This window comes from Pelodiscus sinensis, chromosome 2 (assembly GCF_049634645.1).
Source record: "Pelodiscus sinensis isolate JC-2024 chromosome 2, ASM4963464v1, whole genome shotgun sequence".
Lineage (NCBI taxonomy): Eukaryota > Metazoa > Chordata > Testudines > Trionychidae > Pelodiscus > Pelodiscus sinensis.
The window spans coordinates 252,028,759-252,043,327 of NC_134712.1; the positions used below are offsets into that span (position 1 = coordinate 252,028,759).

Here is a 14,569-nt window from a genome sequence, read left to right on the forward strand (position 1 = left end):
AGGCCAATCTCAGTTCCAATTGGTTGGTGGTTTCTGGCCAATAGAAGCTGAGCATTGGGCTGGGGGCAGGGAGATCACGCAAAGCTTCCCTCCTCCCTGCAGAGAGAGGAACATAGGGACTGCACTTTGAACTGCAGCAGCTGTGTGCCAGAGGGTCCCAGCAGGGTAGGCAGGCCGCATCTGGCCCCTGAGCTGTATTTTCCCCAGCCCTGCCCTACAGGGAGTGAACGGAACAAGGCATCATCAAGTGATCCCTCTCCTGTCATCCATTTCCAGCCGCTGACAAACAGAGGCTAGGGACACCATTCCTACCTATCCTGGCTAGTAGCCATTGATGGACCAAACCTCCATGAATCTATCTAGCTCTTTATTGAACCCTGCTAAAGCCCTGGTCTTCACAACATCCTCTGGCAAGGAGTTCCACAGGTTGACGGTGTCACTCAGGCACTGCTGAAAATGTCCCTCAAAGTGTCTGTTGCTTCAATGGGCTCATGTACATTTCTCCAGATTTCCCGATGCTCACAGATTAGTAGCAGCCTTGTGAGGTCCCGTTAAGTGTCATCCAGTCGCAAGAGAAACACAGGAAGAGCACAAGAAGCTTCCCATGGAGCACTGAGGCCGCCTTGCTGGTTTTTGCCATGGTGGGAATAGACTCGAGTGTTCACAAAGCAACGACCTCCCACCGCTCTCCACGGACCATCCTGCTAAAGTTTACTTCCCCAGTTGTCACCCAGTGACTTGGTCTCGCTCCCTTGCTCGGATGCCTTGTGATCCCCAGCCAGAGTTGCCTGGCAGTGTTTAACAGAGCGCCTACGGGGGGAACTCCTTGTGCACCGAATGCTTGGAGACCGGCTCCCCCTTGCGCGCTTTGCCCGGCCGCTCGGGCGAGCGTTCCCGCGCCGCCGCCGGCCCCCAGAGCTTCTCCCCCACGTGGATGCGCTGATGTCCCACCAGGTGCTGCTTGCGGGTGAAGCTCTTCCGGCACTCAGGGCACTGGTAGGGCCGCTCGCCCGTGTGCAGGCGCCGGTGGGTCAGGAGATGCTCCTTCCGCATGAAGGTTTTCCCACATTCGGTGCAGCCGTAGGGCCTCTCCCCGGTGTGGATCATCTGGTGCCTAATGAAGTTGGAGTGGTGGTTGAAACCCCTCCCGCATTCGCTGCAGATATACAAGCCCCGGCTCTTCCCGGCATGACTCCGCTGGTGTAGCATGAGGTTGATCTTTAGCCGGAAGCTCTTCTGGCACTCCGCGCAGGTGTGCGGCCGGTCCCCGGCATGGGACAGCTGGTGCCTGCTGAGGCTTGACTTGTGAGAGAAGCTCTGCTCGCACTCGGGGCAGCTATAGAGTCTCTCCCCCGGCGGGCTCCGCGGGCAGGGCTGGAGAGGGTGGCTCTGCTCGAAGCGCTCCCTGCCCTCGGGAGGCGCCTGGGCCCCGTCGTGGATCCGCTGGTGCAGCACGCATTGCTGCTCGTAGAGGAAGCTTTTCCCGCATTCGGAACAGATGTACGGCGCCTCGCCGGGAAGGCTCTCCTCCTGGACGATGATTGTGGTGAAGTTCCCGAAGTCTCTCTCCCCCATAGCCAACTCCTCCAGGCTGGTCCCATCGGGATATTTCCCCGGGATGCTGACGCCGTCCTGATCGTCACAGATCGGCTCCTGCCCGGAGTACTGGAAAACCGCCTCTTCGGGGCGCCTGGGCACCGTGGCGTACAGCTCCAGGCTCACCGGGATTCCCTCCTCGGCTTCAATTCCAACCTCGTCGGCTGCCGGAATCAGAGGGGAAACCAAAAGTTATTCCAGTTTCTATCCTTTGTCCATCCACCCCCCGCTTCTCAGCGTCCTGCCATCTTCTGCTGGAGAAAGTTGCCTCCCCGACTTCCTGTCGTCTAAAACCTTCTCCACAGGGAGACAGTGACCGGGGATGCATGGTACACTCCAAGTACCTCCTGCCAGCCAAGAGGGGCACTGAGCTAAGAGGCTCAGAGAGCATCCATGTGACATAAAAAGAAAAACCAATTCTGCTCCAACCTGCCATCCCCAGAGCCGTAAAAGAGAGGGCTGGATTAGGGGTGTTAAATGTCGGTTAATTGAATAGTCGATTAACCTCATGAATTCTTATCGGTTAGTCAACTATTCTATAGTCCCCAGGAGTAGGGCCGACAGTCCGTGCGCTCCAGCCCCACCCACGAGGAGTCCCCTGCCACTCCACACTGCTGCATCTGTATCAGAGGCAGCAGCTTGGGGTGCCAGAGGAGAGCTGGTCAGTGAGGGGAGACAGTTTAAAAACCCGCTCCCCTCGCAGACCGGCTGCCTGTCACCCCGTGCTGCTGACTCTGATACAGAGGCAGCAGTGCAGGGCGGCAGCAGTCCCTGTCCAGGGGAGGGGCTGAGCTCCTGGACCTGGTACAAGCTGGAACTAAGCTGGGCTGCCTGCCTCCTAATACACTTCTAATGCAGAGCTGCAGCAGGGTAGGGTCCTGGACTGAGCTGGGCTGCTGGCCAGCCTGCAAAAAAATGTACTGTCAGGTCGGGGTGTGTGTGGGGGAAGGGAATGCATGTAGTTTATAGCATTAACCTATCAGCTTTTGCTTATCGGTTAATCGACTACACTATTACACCCCTAGGCTGGATAGAAATTTAACAGCAGGTTGAACAGACATCTGTTAGGGATGATCTAGACCCGTGTTTCTCAACCTTTTTTTTTTATAAAGTATCCTGTTTAAAAAAAATTATAAGTACCCCCAGTACCTACAGTTTTCAGACACACCAAATTTTTTCTACGATTGCAACACATTTGTTTAAACTACTTAATTGTAGCTGGGCAGGCGATGACATTTTTGGGTGTCAAAAGTACAAAACTAAGAAAGCGCTGTAAAACTTAAAACAAAAATTAGTTTTCTCCAAATTTCAGGTGTGTTGACGTACCCCCCCGACTCCTCTCAGTATCCCTAAAGGTACTTGTTCCACTGGTTGAGAAACACTGATCTAGATGGTGCTTGGTTATGCTGGAAGGGCAGGGGACTGGACTTATGACCCTTCAAGGTTCCTTTCAGTCCTCGTGTTCTATGATTCTCAGTCACGCAGGCCCGGTGGGAAGCTGCCAGGCAGGCCTGGGCAGGGGAGATGGGAAGGGATGCCAAGAGGTCTCCCTTCACAGACAGACTCCAGTTCCACTCACTGTCCGAGTCATTCCAGCTGCTCGCTCACCTGGGCGGGGCTCTGTCGAGAACGCTCTCTCCTCTGACTCCCACTGGCCCCCGACGTCCTGCTCCTCTTGTTTGACCCAAGGGCCCGCGTCGTGCGGAAGGCTCCGCGGCTCTGTGTGCGAGAGGAGAGACAGACGCTGTGCTCAGGCTGCGCCTAGGCACTCATGCGATCCTGCGAGCCAGCGTTTACACAGGGCACTCTGGGCGGCACGCAGAGAGCAGACGGAAAGGGGCCGGCCGCCTGGGCTTGGGACGGCAGTGCGGGGAGAGAAGAGGGTTTTTTGCTCACGTTGGTCCTTGATTCTTATGCCAATAGAGAAGGGAGGCGTGCGAGAGCCTGGCTGGATTGCACGGCCCTTCGCACGCATCGGAAGCGCTGAGCGAGCGCTCTCTGGCCAAGCCTTTCCAAAGCAATTCCTCGCTCGGGGCAGCTCCGTTTGGGGGTGCCTGACCTAAGGCCTGATTTTCAGAGAGCGGTTTGCTTGGCATTTGCTGAAAAAACAAACCAGACCCATGTTGGGCACCCAACGTCACTCCGACAAACCTTGGCCGGCGGGCACAGGGAGTGGGGGAAGCGGCAGTAGCAGGCTCAGCCCGTACCATCCTCTGTGTCTGCTGAAATGTGGCTCTACCTTCCTCACGCCTCCAGTACCAACCTCCCTGTGCTGCCTGTCCTAGTTCTTGGCTCTCGGTTCCGGGGAGCTGAGTCTGCTCCGCTCCAGAGAAGGACATGCCTTTTCCTGGCTTCTTTTCCATCTTCAACCCCCCCCCACCCCCCATGGCTCTCTCCATCCTGGCTGGCTGAAGTCAGAGCAAACGGCTTTTCATCCCATCAACTCTATTGCGTCACTCACAGTGCTCTCTGGGGCACCCTACTTGCCACAGCTGGGGGCAGCTCTTGTATAATAACGGCCACCCTGTAACCTGTCTCCTAACAGTGGACAATCCTAGGAGCCCCAGAGGAAGTGAACAGAACAGGGAATCATCGCGTGACCCCTGTCACCTACTCCCAGCTTCTGGCAAACAGATCCTACGGACACTTCAGAGTGTGATTTTTGCATCTCTGCCCATCCTTGCTAATAGCCACTTATCTATCCAGGAAATGATCTAGTTCTTTTTTCAACCCTGTTATAATCCTGGCCTTCACAAAATGCTCTGGCAAGGAGTTCCACAGGTTGACTGTGCGCTGCGTGAAGAAAAACTTCCTTTGGTTTGTTTTAAACCTGCTACCTAGTCATTTCATTTGGTGACCCGCTAAAACTCGTGTGATGGGAAGGAATAAATAACACTTCCTTACTTAGTTTCTCCACATCAGTCATGATTTTATAGACCTCAATCAGTTCCCTGCTTACTCGTCTCTTTTCCACATTGAAAAGTTCCAGTTTTATTACTCTCTCCTGGCACTGCCCCTTCTTCCCTCTCTATGGGGCACTATTGTATACCCTATTTATACAGCCTCGCTTACGCCAAGGGGAGCGTCCTCACACCAAATGTTTAGCCTCAAAATGCCTCGGTGCGGTAGGGAAATGCATTTTCCAGACAGGGCACACAGACACCGAGGTCACACGGAAAGCCAACGGCAGAGAGGTCCCAGCCTAGCGTCATGACCTCCACTCCTACATTTGGTAGCAGCACACCCAATGCCACGCCACGCCACTCACCTGAGCTGGGCTCCATTGGGATCTCTCTCTCCTCAGCGTCCTCCCGCTCCCCTCCCCACGGCTCCTCCCCCCGTTCGATCCGGGACAGAAGGTCCGGTTTGGAGATGGCGTAGTCTGTTCAAGCGAGAGGACAGGAAGGAGGAGGAGAGTTATTCCTGTTTTCCTGACAGCCAGGCAAGAGATTTTAAACCAGTCTGGGAATGACAAACAGGGACAGGGGGGGTTCTCTATCCCTAGAGGGGGCTAAGTCCCAGCTTGCCAAAGTCCTGGCTGGGAGGATTGAGTTGGGGTTGGTCCTGCTTTGGGCAGGGGGCTGGACTTGAGGACTCCTGAAGTCTCTGCCCGCCCTGGGAGTCTATGATTCTAAGGAGAAACTTCTCCCTCCACCCTTGTGTGGAGATTCACGGTCGAACGCTCTGGCAGGCAGCAGCAGCTTCTGGAAGGGGGGGGGGGGTTGCTGAGAGGGAGGGGCTGGCAGATCCCACTCCTGAAGTCAAACGTGCAACGGCACAACAGAATACAGCCGTAGGAACTGCTGGGTCCCTGTTTCTTGACAATCAATCCATCCATCAATCCCTCCCGCCTTTCCACGGAGCTTTTAGCCCTTCCGGTGGGTAGCACCAGCTGCTGAGACACACTTGGACATACGGCCCGTAAGTGGGGAGAGAGGGCACCACCCGCCTAGCGGCAGGAAGATCCCGGCACGTTGGCAATGCAGGGCAGCCAGGAGAGTCACGGCAGCGGCTCTGCCCGCGAGGCAGCAGGCCACGGAGGCTGAACCTAGACAACGACATGGGACTGCTCCCCAGAGCTGGGGATGTTAAGAGCTGTGCACTAAGTTATTAATCGATAAGGGTTGGCACGGCAAGGGATAGAATAGTGTAGTCGATTAACTGATAAGCAAACGCTTATCGGTTAATACTATAGACTACACGCATTCCCCTCCTTGCCAGTAAATTTGTTAGCAGGCTGGCCAGCAGCCTGGCTCAGTCCTGGCTTGTGCCAGGTCCGGGACCTACCCCTGCTGCGGCTCTGCATTTAAAGTGTATTAAGAGCCAGGCGGACAGGCAGCCAGGTTCAGTTCCGGCGTGTGCCAGGTCCGGGAGCGCAGACACCCGCCCCCAGACAGGGGTTGCTGCTGCACAGCACTGCTGCCTCCTTATCAGAGGCAGCAACGCAGGGTGACAGGCAGCTGGTCTGTGAGGGGAGCTGGTCTCTGGCACCCCAGAGACACGGAGGCAGCAGCGCAGGGTGGCAGGGGGCTCCTCAGAAGTGAGGCCGGAGCGCATTGGCTGCGGACCCCGCCCCCAGGGGTCTATAGAATAGTCGACTAACCGATAAGAATTCATGGTTAATCGACTATTCAATAACCGATATTTGACATCCCGACTGCAAGCACTCACTCCCGGCTTGGGCCAGGTCCGGCACCTGCTGCGGCTTGGCAAGGAAAGGATTACTGCAGAGCCGCAGCGGGGGTAGCTCCCGGGACCTGGCGTGAGCAGGGATTGAGCCCGGCTGCTGGCCAGCCCTCTAAAACGTACTAGCAGAGCTGGGGGGTGGGAAATGCATGTAGTCGGGAGCACTAACCGAGAAGCGTCCGCTTCTCGGTTAACTGTTTAACCGATGGCACTATTCCGTCCCTACTCAGCGCTGCAGATCAGTCCTTCTCGGGGACCGGAAGGGGCCGATGGGGCGCAAAGGGAAGGCCCTATTTCTGCGATGTGACACACGTCCAGTACAACGCTGAGACCACCCGCCCGGACTGTCCGTTTACGGCGGCCAGCCTCGGCTTCCGACGAGCCAGCCATAGAGACGTGAATGGCTGCGTGTCCTGCTACGGCCGTTTCGTGCCACGCGGCTTCCTCGGAGAGCCAAGGGATTTGAGACTGGCCCAGAACCAACCCATCTACGTCCAGGAGTCGGACGTTCTACCCGCTGGGTGAGAACGGATCCGTACCCAGCGAGATCAATGACTCGTAGTTGCCTTTCATCACGTTCTTGTAAAGATCCTTCTGCCAATCGTCCAGATTCCCCCACTCCTGCTCGGAGAAGTAGACGGAGACGTCGTCGAACGTCACAGGCACCTGAAAGCACAAGGGTTAGCCATTTCCATCCCTTCCCTGCGCTGCAAAAAAACCCAACTCTATGGTCACAGGCCAATATTCTTGGAACTGGGCTTTGCCCTTTGCTTGGTCCTACTTTGGGCAGGGGGCAGGACTCGATGTCTCCTGAGGTCTCTTCCAGCCCTGGGATTCGATGAGCCTTCCCTCTATTTTTTTATCCAAGTAGCAATGCCAGCAACAACCAGGCTAGATTAATAGCTTCAATACGAATACAACACATTAAATTCAATGCTTGATTTGTATGAAGGCCGTGCATAGAGGGGCCCCATCCTCCACCTCTTCAGTCACACAAGAAGCCACATGACCTCAGGGGGACCGTCCCCCCGCTTTGTTGGAGTGTACGAAATTGGGTGAAATTCTTATGATTCAATCTAAAAAATTATGAGCAAGTTTATGCGGCAAAATGAGTCCTTTGTTAACCGACAGCGCTTACTGTGGCTGGTCCTCTTGGCCCCCGCTGGTCAGGGTACCATGAATCCTAAGGTATGTCACACAGCCTCCTTACCTGAAATTTGTTTTAAATATACATCAGCAGCTTTTTAAATAGATACAATTATTTTAAATACACCTCTAGGCCTTTCTTGCCTCTTCACTGCTCCGACACCTTGTTGTGTTTTTCTCACTAAAGATAGATTAAAAAGAGCAATTCAGCACTTTGGCCATTTTAGACTCCTGATCATTTATCAATTTTTTTTCTCCCCGGATACATTTGCAAGAGGCCTTCTGAGTGCCACACAAATCCAGCTGCCCGGGGAAGCTAAGATGGAGCAGAAGCCAAATAACGTGGCAAGCCAGGACGGAAGCAGCCAACGAGCAGTGCAGGAAAATCACACCCTACAACGGGCATTCAAATAAAAGCACCAACGCTACAGAAGAGGTCTCTTTTCTCTTCTGTTCCCGTCAGCGTCTGATCCAGCTTCAACGCTTTATAGCGGCCCCCTCGACACCGGCCGGGACAGGGTTACCTTGGGGACTTCTCCCTTAGTGCCTGGGGGCAGCCTCAGGATCCAGAAGTTCCTGTTCTTCAGCAGGTTCTCCATGTTCTCCAGGCGCCGCTGCAGCAGCCCATACTCCTGGATCAGCGTCCCCAGCACGGCCAACTGGTTACTAAACTCCGTCATTCCTTTCTCCGCGTCAGATATTTTCTTCTCCGCTGTGCCGGTCCTCCCCTCCAGACTCAGTAACTGGGAGGCATGGGAATCCACCCTCCTCTCCAGGGCTTGAATGGCAGCCACTACTGTCCACAGGGAGATCTCGGCCGTTTGCAGCTGGGTTCCTCCCACAGCCGTTCGCCTGGGGTCAACGTGGGGCTGCCAAGGAGCCGAGCGAGGGGACTCCATGTCCCATTGCTGCACCTGCATGCAAGGACAGAAAGTGAGAGCTGAGGTCTCAAGCCAACCTAGGAAAGCCTTCTCCGGCCCCTGTCTGTAGGAGAGCATTGTGCCCATTTAACTAGATCCATTTAGAAACAGCCGCCCCCCATGCAGGCACTCCGACGTCAGTGCAAAAGTGTTTTATAGCCACGTAGCTGCAGTCACTTCCTGACAGATAAAGGATGGGTAGATCTGCCAAAGTCAGAGCATCTGAGACTTCAATGTTTGAACCAGGGGTTTGCCCAGGGATGAGCAGTAAGCGACCTTCAGGCTGGATACGGTTTGCCAGGGCTCGCCCCCGGTTGGACTGCCAGACGCTTTATTTACCTGCGCGTCTGCAGGGACGGCTGCTCACTGCGCCCATTGGCCGCGGTGCGCTGTTCCTAGCCAATGGGAGCTGCGCAAAGCGACATGGGCTGGGCCACCCTGGTATCGGGCCTGCCGGCCACCTACTGCTCACCCCTGGCTTTGCCTGGTCCTCGCTCTTTTTAAATCAGGGGGAGAGCTGTACCGCTAGGGAATCCCTGGGGCGGTTTTCCAGCTGCGCGTGGGAGTACGCCCACATCTTTTCTGGGGGCTCCGGAAAAAGCGCTGAGGTCGCATTGCCCTCTTAAGCGGGGGTGTCCAATGGCGCATCCGCAGGACAGAAAACTCCCAGGTCTGGTGGCTGTGTGTGTGGGGGGGAAGGGGAAGGTTTGCAGGGGGTGGATCATATCTCCATAGATTTGGGGGGGCACTTGCCCATTGAATCCCAGGGTGGGCAGAGACCTCAGGAGGCATCGAGTCCAACCCCCTGCCCGAAGCAGGACCAACCCAACTCAATCAGCCCAGCCAGGGCTTGGTCAAGCCGGGACTTCAACACCTCTAGGGATGGAGGTTCCACCCCTCCCCAGGGAAGCAGCCCGGAGCGTCCCCGCCCGCCTAGGGGGGGATGTTTCCGAATCTCCCCGGACGCCCATCACACGCGCGGAGCCCGGGGAAGCAGCGGCCGCTGCCATGTTCCAGGACGGGGAGGAAGCGCTGCAAACTCCCGCGGGGGCCCCGCCTGTGCAGCCCGCCCCCCCGGGCAGGCCCCGGCCTGTTTCCGAAGCGCGGGGGGCCCCGGGGCGGCATCTCCCGGCACAAAGGCCCCAGCAGCCCGGCCCGGCCTTACCTGGGCAGCGGCGCGCTCGGCCATGGCCCCGGCGGGCTGCTCCCGCGGCCGGCAGGGTCCCGGGGCCGCCGCGCTGCCGGAGCCGGAGGGAGCCGCGGCCTGGAGCCGGCGGGCGGGGAGCGGGGCGGCGCCGGGCGCTCCCGCGTAGGGCCGCCCACGGGCGGGGACACCCTCGGCCCGGCCCCGGCCGCAGCTGGGAAACCCGCCGGGCCGGGGCGATGGAGCCGGGCTAGGTCCTGGGGTCCCTCCCGGGAGTCCGTCCAGGGCTGACCCGCCCCCCGCTGGCCAAGGACCCGCCAGCCTCCCCTCCCGGGGGCAGCTAGCTAGTCACCCCGCTCCCCACTCCTCTGCCCCTCCATTCCCACGTCCAGGGGAGCTGGAGCGTGGGAGGGGGCAGAGCTCTGGCTGGGGTTGCAGGCGCGGGGGGTGGAGGGGGTTGAGAAAGGCTTTGAGATGCAGGAGGGGCTCAGGGTGTTAGGGTGCAAGAGAGGGTGCAGGGTGAGAGTTTGGGTGTGGAAGGAGGCTCAGGGCGGGGGGGGGGTACAGGAGGGAGTGCAGGGTGAGAGTTTGGGTGTGGAAGGAGGCTCAGGGCGGGGGGGGGTACAGGAGGGAGTGCAGGGTGAGAGTTTGGGTGTGGAAGGAGGCTCAGGGCGGGGGGTACAGGAGGGGGTGCAGGGTGAGAGTTTGGGTGTGGAAGGAGGCTCAGGGCGGGGGGGTACAGGAGGGAGTGCAGGGTGAGAGTTTGGGTGTGGAAGGAGGCTCAGGGCGGGGGGTACAGGAGGGAGTGCAGGGTGAGAGTTTGGGTGTGGAAGGAGGCTCAGGGCGGGGGGGTACAGGAGGGGGTGCAGGGTGAGAGTTTGGGTGTGGAAGGAGGCTCAGGGCGGGGGGTACAGGAGGGGGTGCAGGGTGAGAGTTTGGGTGTGGAAGGAGGCTCAGGGCGGGGGGGTACAGGAGGGAGTGCAGGGTGAGAGTTTGGGTGTGGAAGGAGGCTCAGGGCGGGGGGTACAGGAGGGAGTGCAGGGTGAGAGTTTGGGTGTGGAAGGAGGCTCAGGGCGGGGGGGGTACAGGAGGGGGTGCAGGGTGAGAGTTTGGGTGTGGAAGGAGGCTCAGGGCGGGGGGTACAGGAGGGAGTGCAGGGTGAGAGTTTGGGTGTGGAAGGAGGCTCAGGGCGGGGGGGTACAGGAGGGGGTGCAGGGTGAGAGTTTGGGTGTGGAAGGAGGCTCAGGGCGGGGGGGGTACAGGAGGGGGTGCAGGGTGAGAGTTTGGCTGTGGAAGGAGGCTCAGGGCGGGGGGGTACAGGAGGGGGTGCAGGGTGAGAGTTTGGGTGTGGAAGGAGGCTCAGAGCGGGGGGTACAGGAGGGGGTGCAGGGTGAGAGTTTGGGTGTGGAAGGAGGCTCAGGGCGGGGGGGTACAGGAGGGAGTGCAGGGTGAGAGTTTGGGTGTGGAAGGAGGCTCAGGGCGGGGGGTACAGGAGGGAGTGCAGGGTGAGAGTTTGGGTGTGGAAGGAGGCTCAGGGCGGGGGGGGTACAGGAGGGGGTGCAGGGTGAGAGTTTGGGTGTGGAAGGAGGCTCAGGGCGGGGGGGGGTACAGGAGGGGGTGCAGGGTGAGAGTTTGGGTGTGGAAGGAGGCTCAGGGCGGGGGGGTACAGGAGGGGGTGCAGGGTGAGAGTTTGGGTGTGGAAGGAGGCTCAGGGCGGGGGGGGGTACAGGAGGGGGTGCAGGGTGAGAGTTTGGCTGTGGAAGGAGGCTCAGGGCGGGGGGGTACAGGAGGGGGTGCAGGGTGAGAGTTTGGGTGTGGAAGGAGGCTCAGGGCGGGGGGGGTACAGGAGGGGGTGCAGGGTGAGAGTTTGGGTGTGGAAGGAGGCTCAGGGCGGGGGGGTACAGGAGGGAGTGCAGGGTGAGAGTTTGGGTGTGGAAGGAGGCTCAGGGCGGGGGGGGTACAGGAGGGGGTGCAGGGTGAGAGTTTGGGTGTGGAAGGAGGCTCAGGGCGGGGGGGGGTACAGGAGGGGGTGCAGGGTGAGAGTTTGGGTGTGGAAGGAGGCTCAGGGCAGGGGGGGTACAGGAGGGGGTGCAGGGTGAGAGTTTGGGTGTGGAAGGAGGCTCAGGGCAGGGGGGGTACAGGAGGGGGTGCAGGGTGAGTTTGGCTGTGGAAGGAGGCTCAGGGCGGGGGGGTACAGGAGGGGGTGCAGGGTGAGAGTTTGGGTGTGGAAGGAGGCTCAGGGCGGGGGGGTACAGGAGGGGGTGCAGGGTGAGAGTTTGGCTGTGGAAGGAGGCTCAGGGCGGGGGGGTACAGGAGGGGGTGCAGGGTGAGAGTTTGGGTGTGGAAGGAGGCTCAGGGCAGGGGGATACAAGAAGGGGTGCAGGGTGAGAGTTTGGGTGTGGAAGGAGGCTCAGGGCGGGGGGATACAAGGTGAGAGTTTGGGTGTGGAAGGAGGTCAGGGGTGGGGTACAAGAGGGAGTGCAGGGTGAGAGTTTGGGTGTGGAAGGAGGCTCAGGGCGGGGGGGGGTACAGGAAGGAGTGCAGGGTGAGAGTTTGGGTGTGGAAGGAGGTCAGGGGTGGGGTACAAGAGGGGGTGCAGGGTGAGAGTTTGGGTGTGGAAGGAGGCTCAGGGCGGGGGGGGGTACAGGAGGGAGTGCAGGGTGAGAGTTTGGGTGTGGAAGGAGGCTCAGGGCGGGGGGGGTACAGGAGGGGGTGCAGGGTGAGAGTTTGGCTGTGGAAGGAGGCTCAGGGCGGGGGGGTACAGGAGGGGGTGCAGGGTGAGAGTTTGGGTGTGGAAGGAGGCTCAGGGCAGGGGGATACAAGAAGGGGTGCAGGGTGAGAGTTTGGGTGTGGAAGGAGGCTCGGGTGGGGTGCAGGAGGGGGTGCAGGGTGAGAATTTGGGTGTGGAAGGAGGCTCAGGGTGGGGGCAGAGGGGTTGGGGGTCCAGCTGGGGGACCCCAAAGTAGAAGGGACAGGGGGCTCTATGCACTGCCCAGACCTGTGGGCACTGCCTCTGCAGTTCCCATTGGCCACCATTGCCCACCCAATAGGAGCTGCAGAGCCAGAGCTAATGGTAGCTCAGAGCTTTACTGTTACCCCTGCGCCTTGCAGCCACTGGCACCTAGCGCCTGCTTCTGGGAGTTGTATGGATCCAAAGCAGGGAGGGAACCAGCCCTCGCCTGGCTGCACGGTGACCAGAGCCTCCAGGAAGGGTTTTCGACCAGGTGTTCTGATCAGAAACTGGATCCCTGCAGTCTAGACATGGCCTTAGAAGACTTTTACTGGTAAATTGAAGCTAAATCCCAGGACAGAACACCGAAGGGCCCAGGCCTGGTACCACTTGGCATTTCGGTGGCGAGAGGCCGTGCCCCCATCGTCCCAGAGGATGATACGCTGCCCCTCACCTCAGCCGTACTCCCTGTAAGGGCTGTGAGGAAGCGGCTTTTCCCAGAGCCTAGGAGCCTGCAAAGCAAATATCCTGTCCTGTGTGGGATTCCTCTCACAAGGGCACCGTTTGGGGAGATCCACCAACTCCTGGAGGATCTTCTCCGAAGTCCCTTTCTCCAGCACCACAGACTGGAGCAGACAATGTGCTGGCCTGGAAAACTGAAGGGCTGTGGTTCAACCCACATGGCTGTGTCCACAGCTATCCTCCCTGCATGTTCTCTCAGCCAAGCCTCAGGCCTCCAGGAGGAAGCTGAAAAAGGTGGATTCCTGGTTGGTTCCCCGAGGCAGGAATGTCACTGGCTCATGATGTGCAGATCGTCTGTGTTACTCAGTTCTGCTGGATGCAGAGCCACTCCATCCAATATGGGTCTGGGGGGTGGTCAGAATTGGTGCTGTGTAATGCCGATCCTGGGGATCGAACCTGGGACTTCTGAAGCATGAGCCTCTGCTGCATGAGCTAGAAGCCAGCTGATTAGTAGCTAAGGTTGAAGAGCAGACTCATTATTCTCTCTGTAAGTGGTCTCAGGGCCCCCCCCAGCAGGTGTGTGGGTTACACTGACATGCCTGCAAGACGAGGTCTTCCCACTCAGAGGCCGAGTCCACCTGGTGAGGTGTGAGATGGAGCTCACCACCAGCTGGTAACTCTTCTGGTTGGGCACCTCCATGGTGATCACATAGTGCTGGTGAAAAGCAACTGCCCCCTTCTGGATCAAAGCCAGAATTGTCCTCAGCCCTATGGAGCCAAGTCCAGCCTGGAAGCAGGGCTTGTCCTTCAGTACTAAGGCAAAGTCCAATAAGGGTACAGAGGGACTGGGGGATTCAAACTAAGGCTATTAAGAACTAGTTGACTATCCGATAAGCAAATGCTTATCAGATAGTCGACTAGTCAGTCTCCCCCCCCCCCAACCCTTGCTACCTCTATCAGATAGAGCAGTGTTTCTCAACCAATGGTATGAGTACCCTTAGGGATACTTGAGAGAAGTCTTTGGGCGGGTATGTCAACACAACTGAAATTTGGAGAAAACTGAATTTGTTTTAACTTTTACAGCGCTTTATTATTTTTGTACTTTTTACACCCACCCATTTCATTGTTCACCTGCCTCCGATTAAGTTGTTTAAACAAATGTGTTGCAATGGTAGAAAAAAAAATGTCTGAAAACGGTATATCCTGGGGGTACTTTTTTTTTTTTTTTTTTTAAAGGTGTACTTTATAAAAAAACAGGTTGAGAAACACTGAGACAGAGGCAGCAAAGTGTGGGGGGAAGAGAAGATATTTCAAAGCAGCAGCATTGCACAACTGAGCCCAGGATCAGCTGTGTGGTGTTTAAAGCGGCAGCGTGACATGAAGCCCAGGGTCAGTGGGGGACTCTGAATTCCCCGCTGACCCTGGACTCCATGAGGGTGCTTCTGCTTAGAAATGCACAAGAGCACCCGCTGGGGCTCTTGCACATTTCAAAGAAGGAATGCAGAAGTGCCTAGCGACTAGTTGATGGAAATTCCATCGACTACTTGACTAGTCAATTAACGGATATTTAACATCCTGAATTCAAACAGCTGCTTTCAGTGACATGCTCTTGCCATCCAGCAACAAACTCCCAGGCAATGCCACTCTGCCCCCCCACCCCAGCCT

At 57.8% G+C, this 14,569-nt stretch overlaps 1 protein-coding gene across 1 annotated transcript; it reads right to left on the reverse strand.

The window, feature by feature from the left end:
• Nucleotides 1-354: 354 nt before the first annotated feature.
• Nucleotides 355-9,664, reverse strand: LOC102461113 (zinc finger protein 783-like). Its single transcript, XM_075919773.1, has 6 exons — nucleotides 9,514-9,664; nucleotides 7,953-8,342; nucleotides 6,822-6,948; nucleotides 4,865-4,978; nucleotides 3,205-3,315; nucleotides 355-1,760 (listed from the first exon to the last, which is right to left on the reverse strand). The coding sequence occupies exons 1-6, from the start codon at nucleotides 9,535-9,537 to the stop codon at nucleotides 811-813; spliced, it is 1,716 nt and encodes a 571-aa protein (XP_075775888.1). The 5' UTR covers nucleotides 9,538-9,664; the 3' UTR covers nucleotides 355-810.
• Between the last annotated feature and the right edge of the window lie 4,905 nt (nucleotides 9,665-14,569).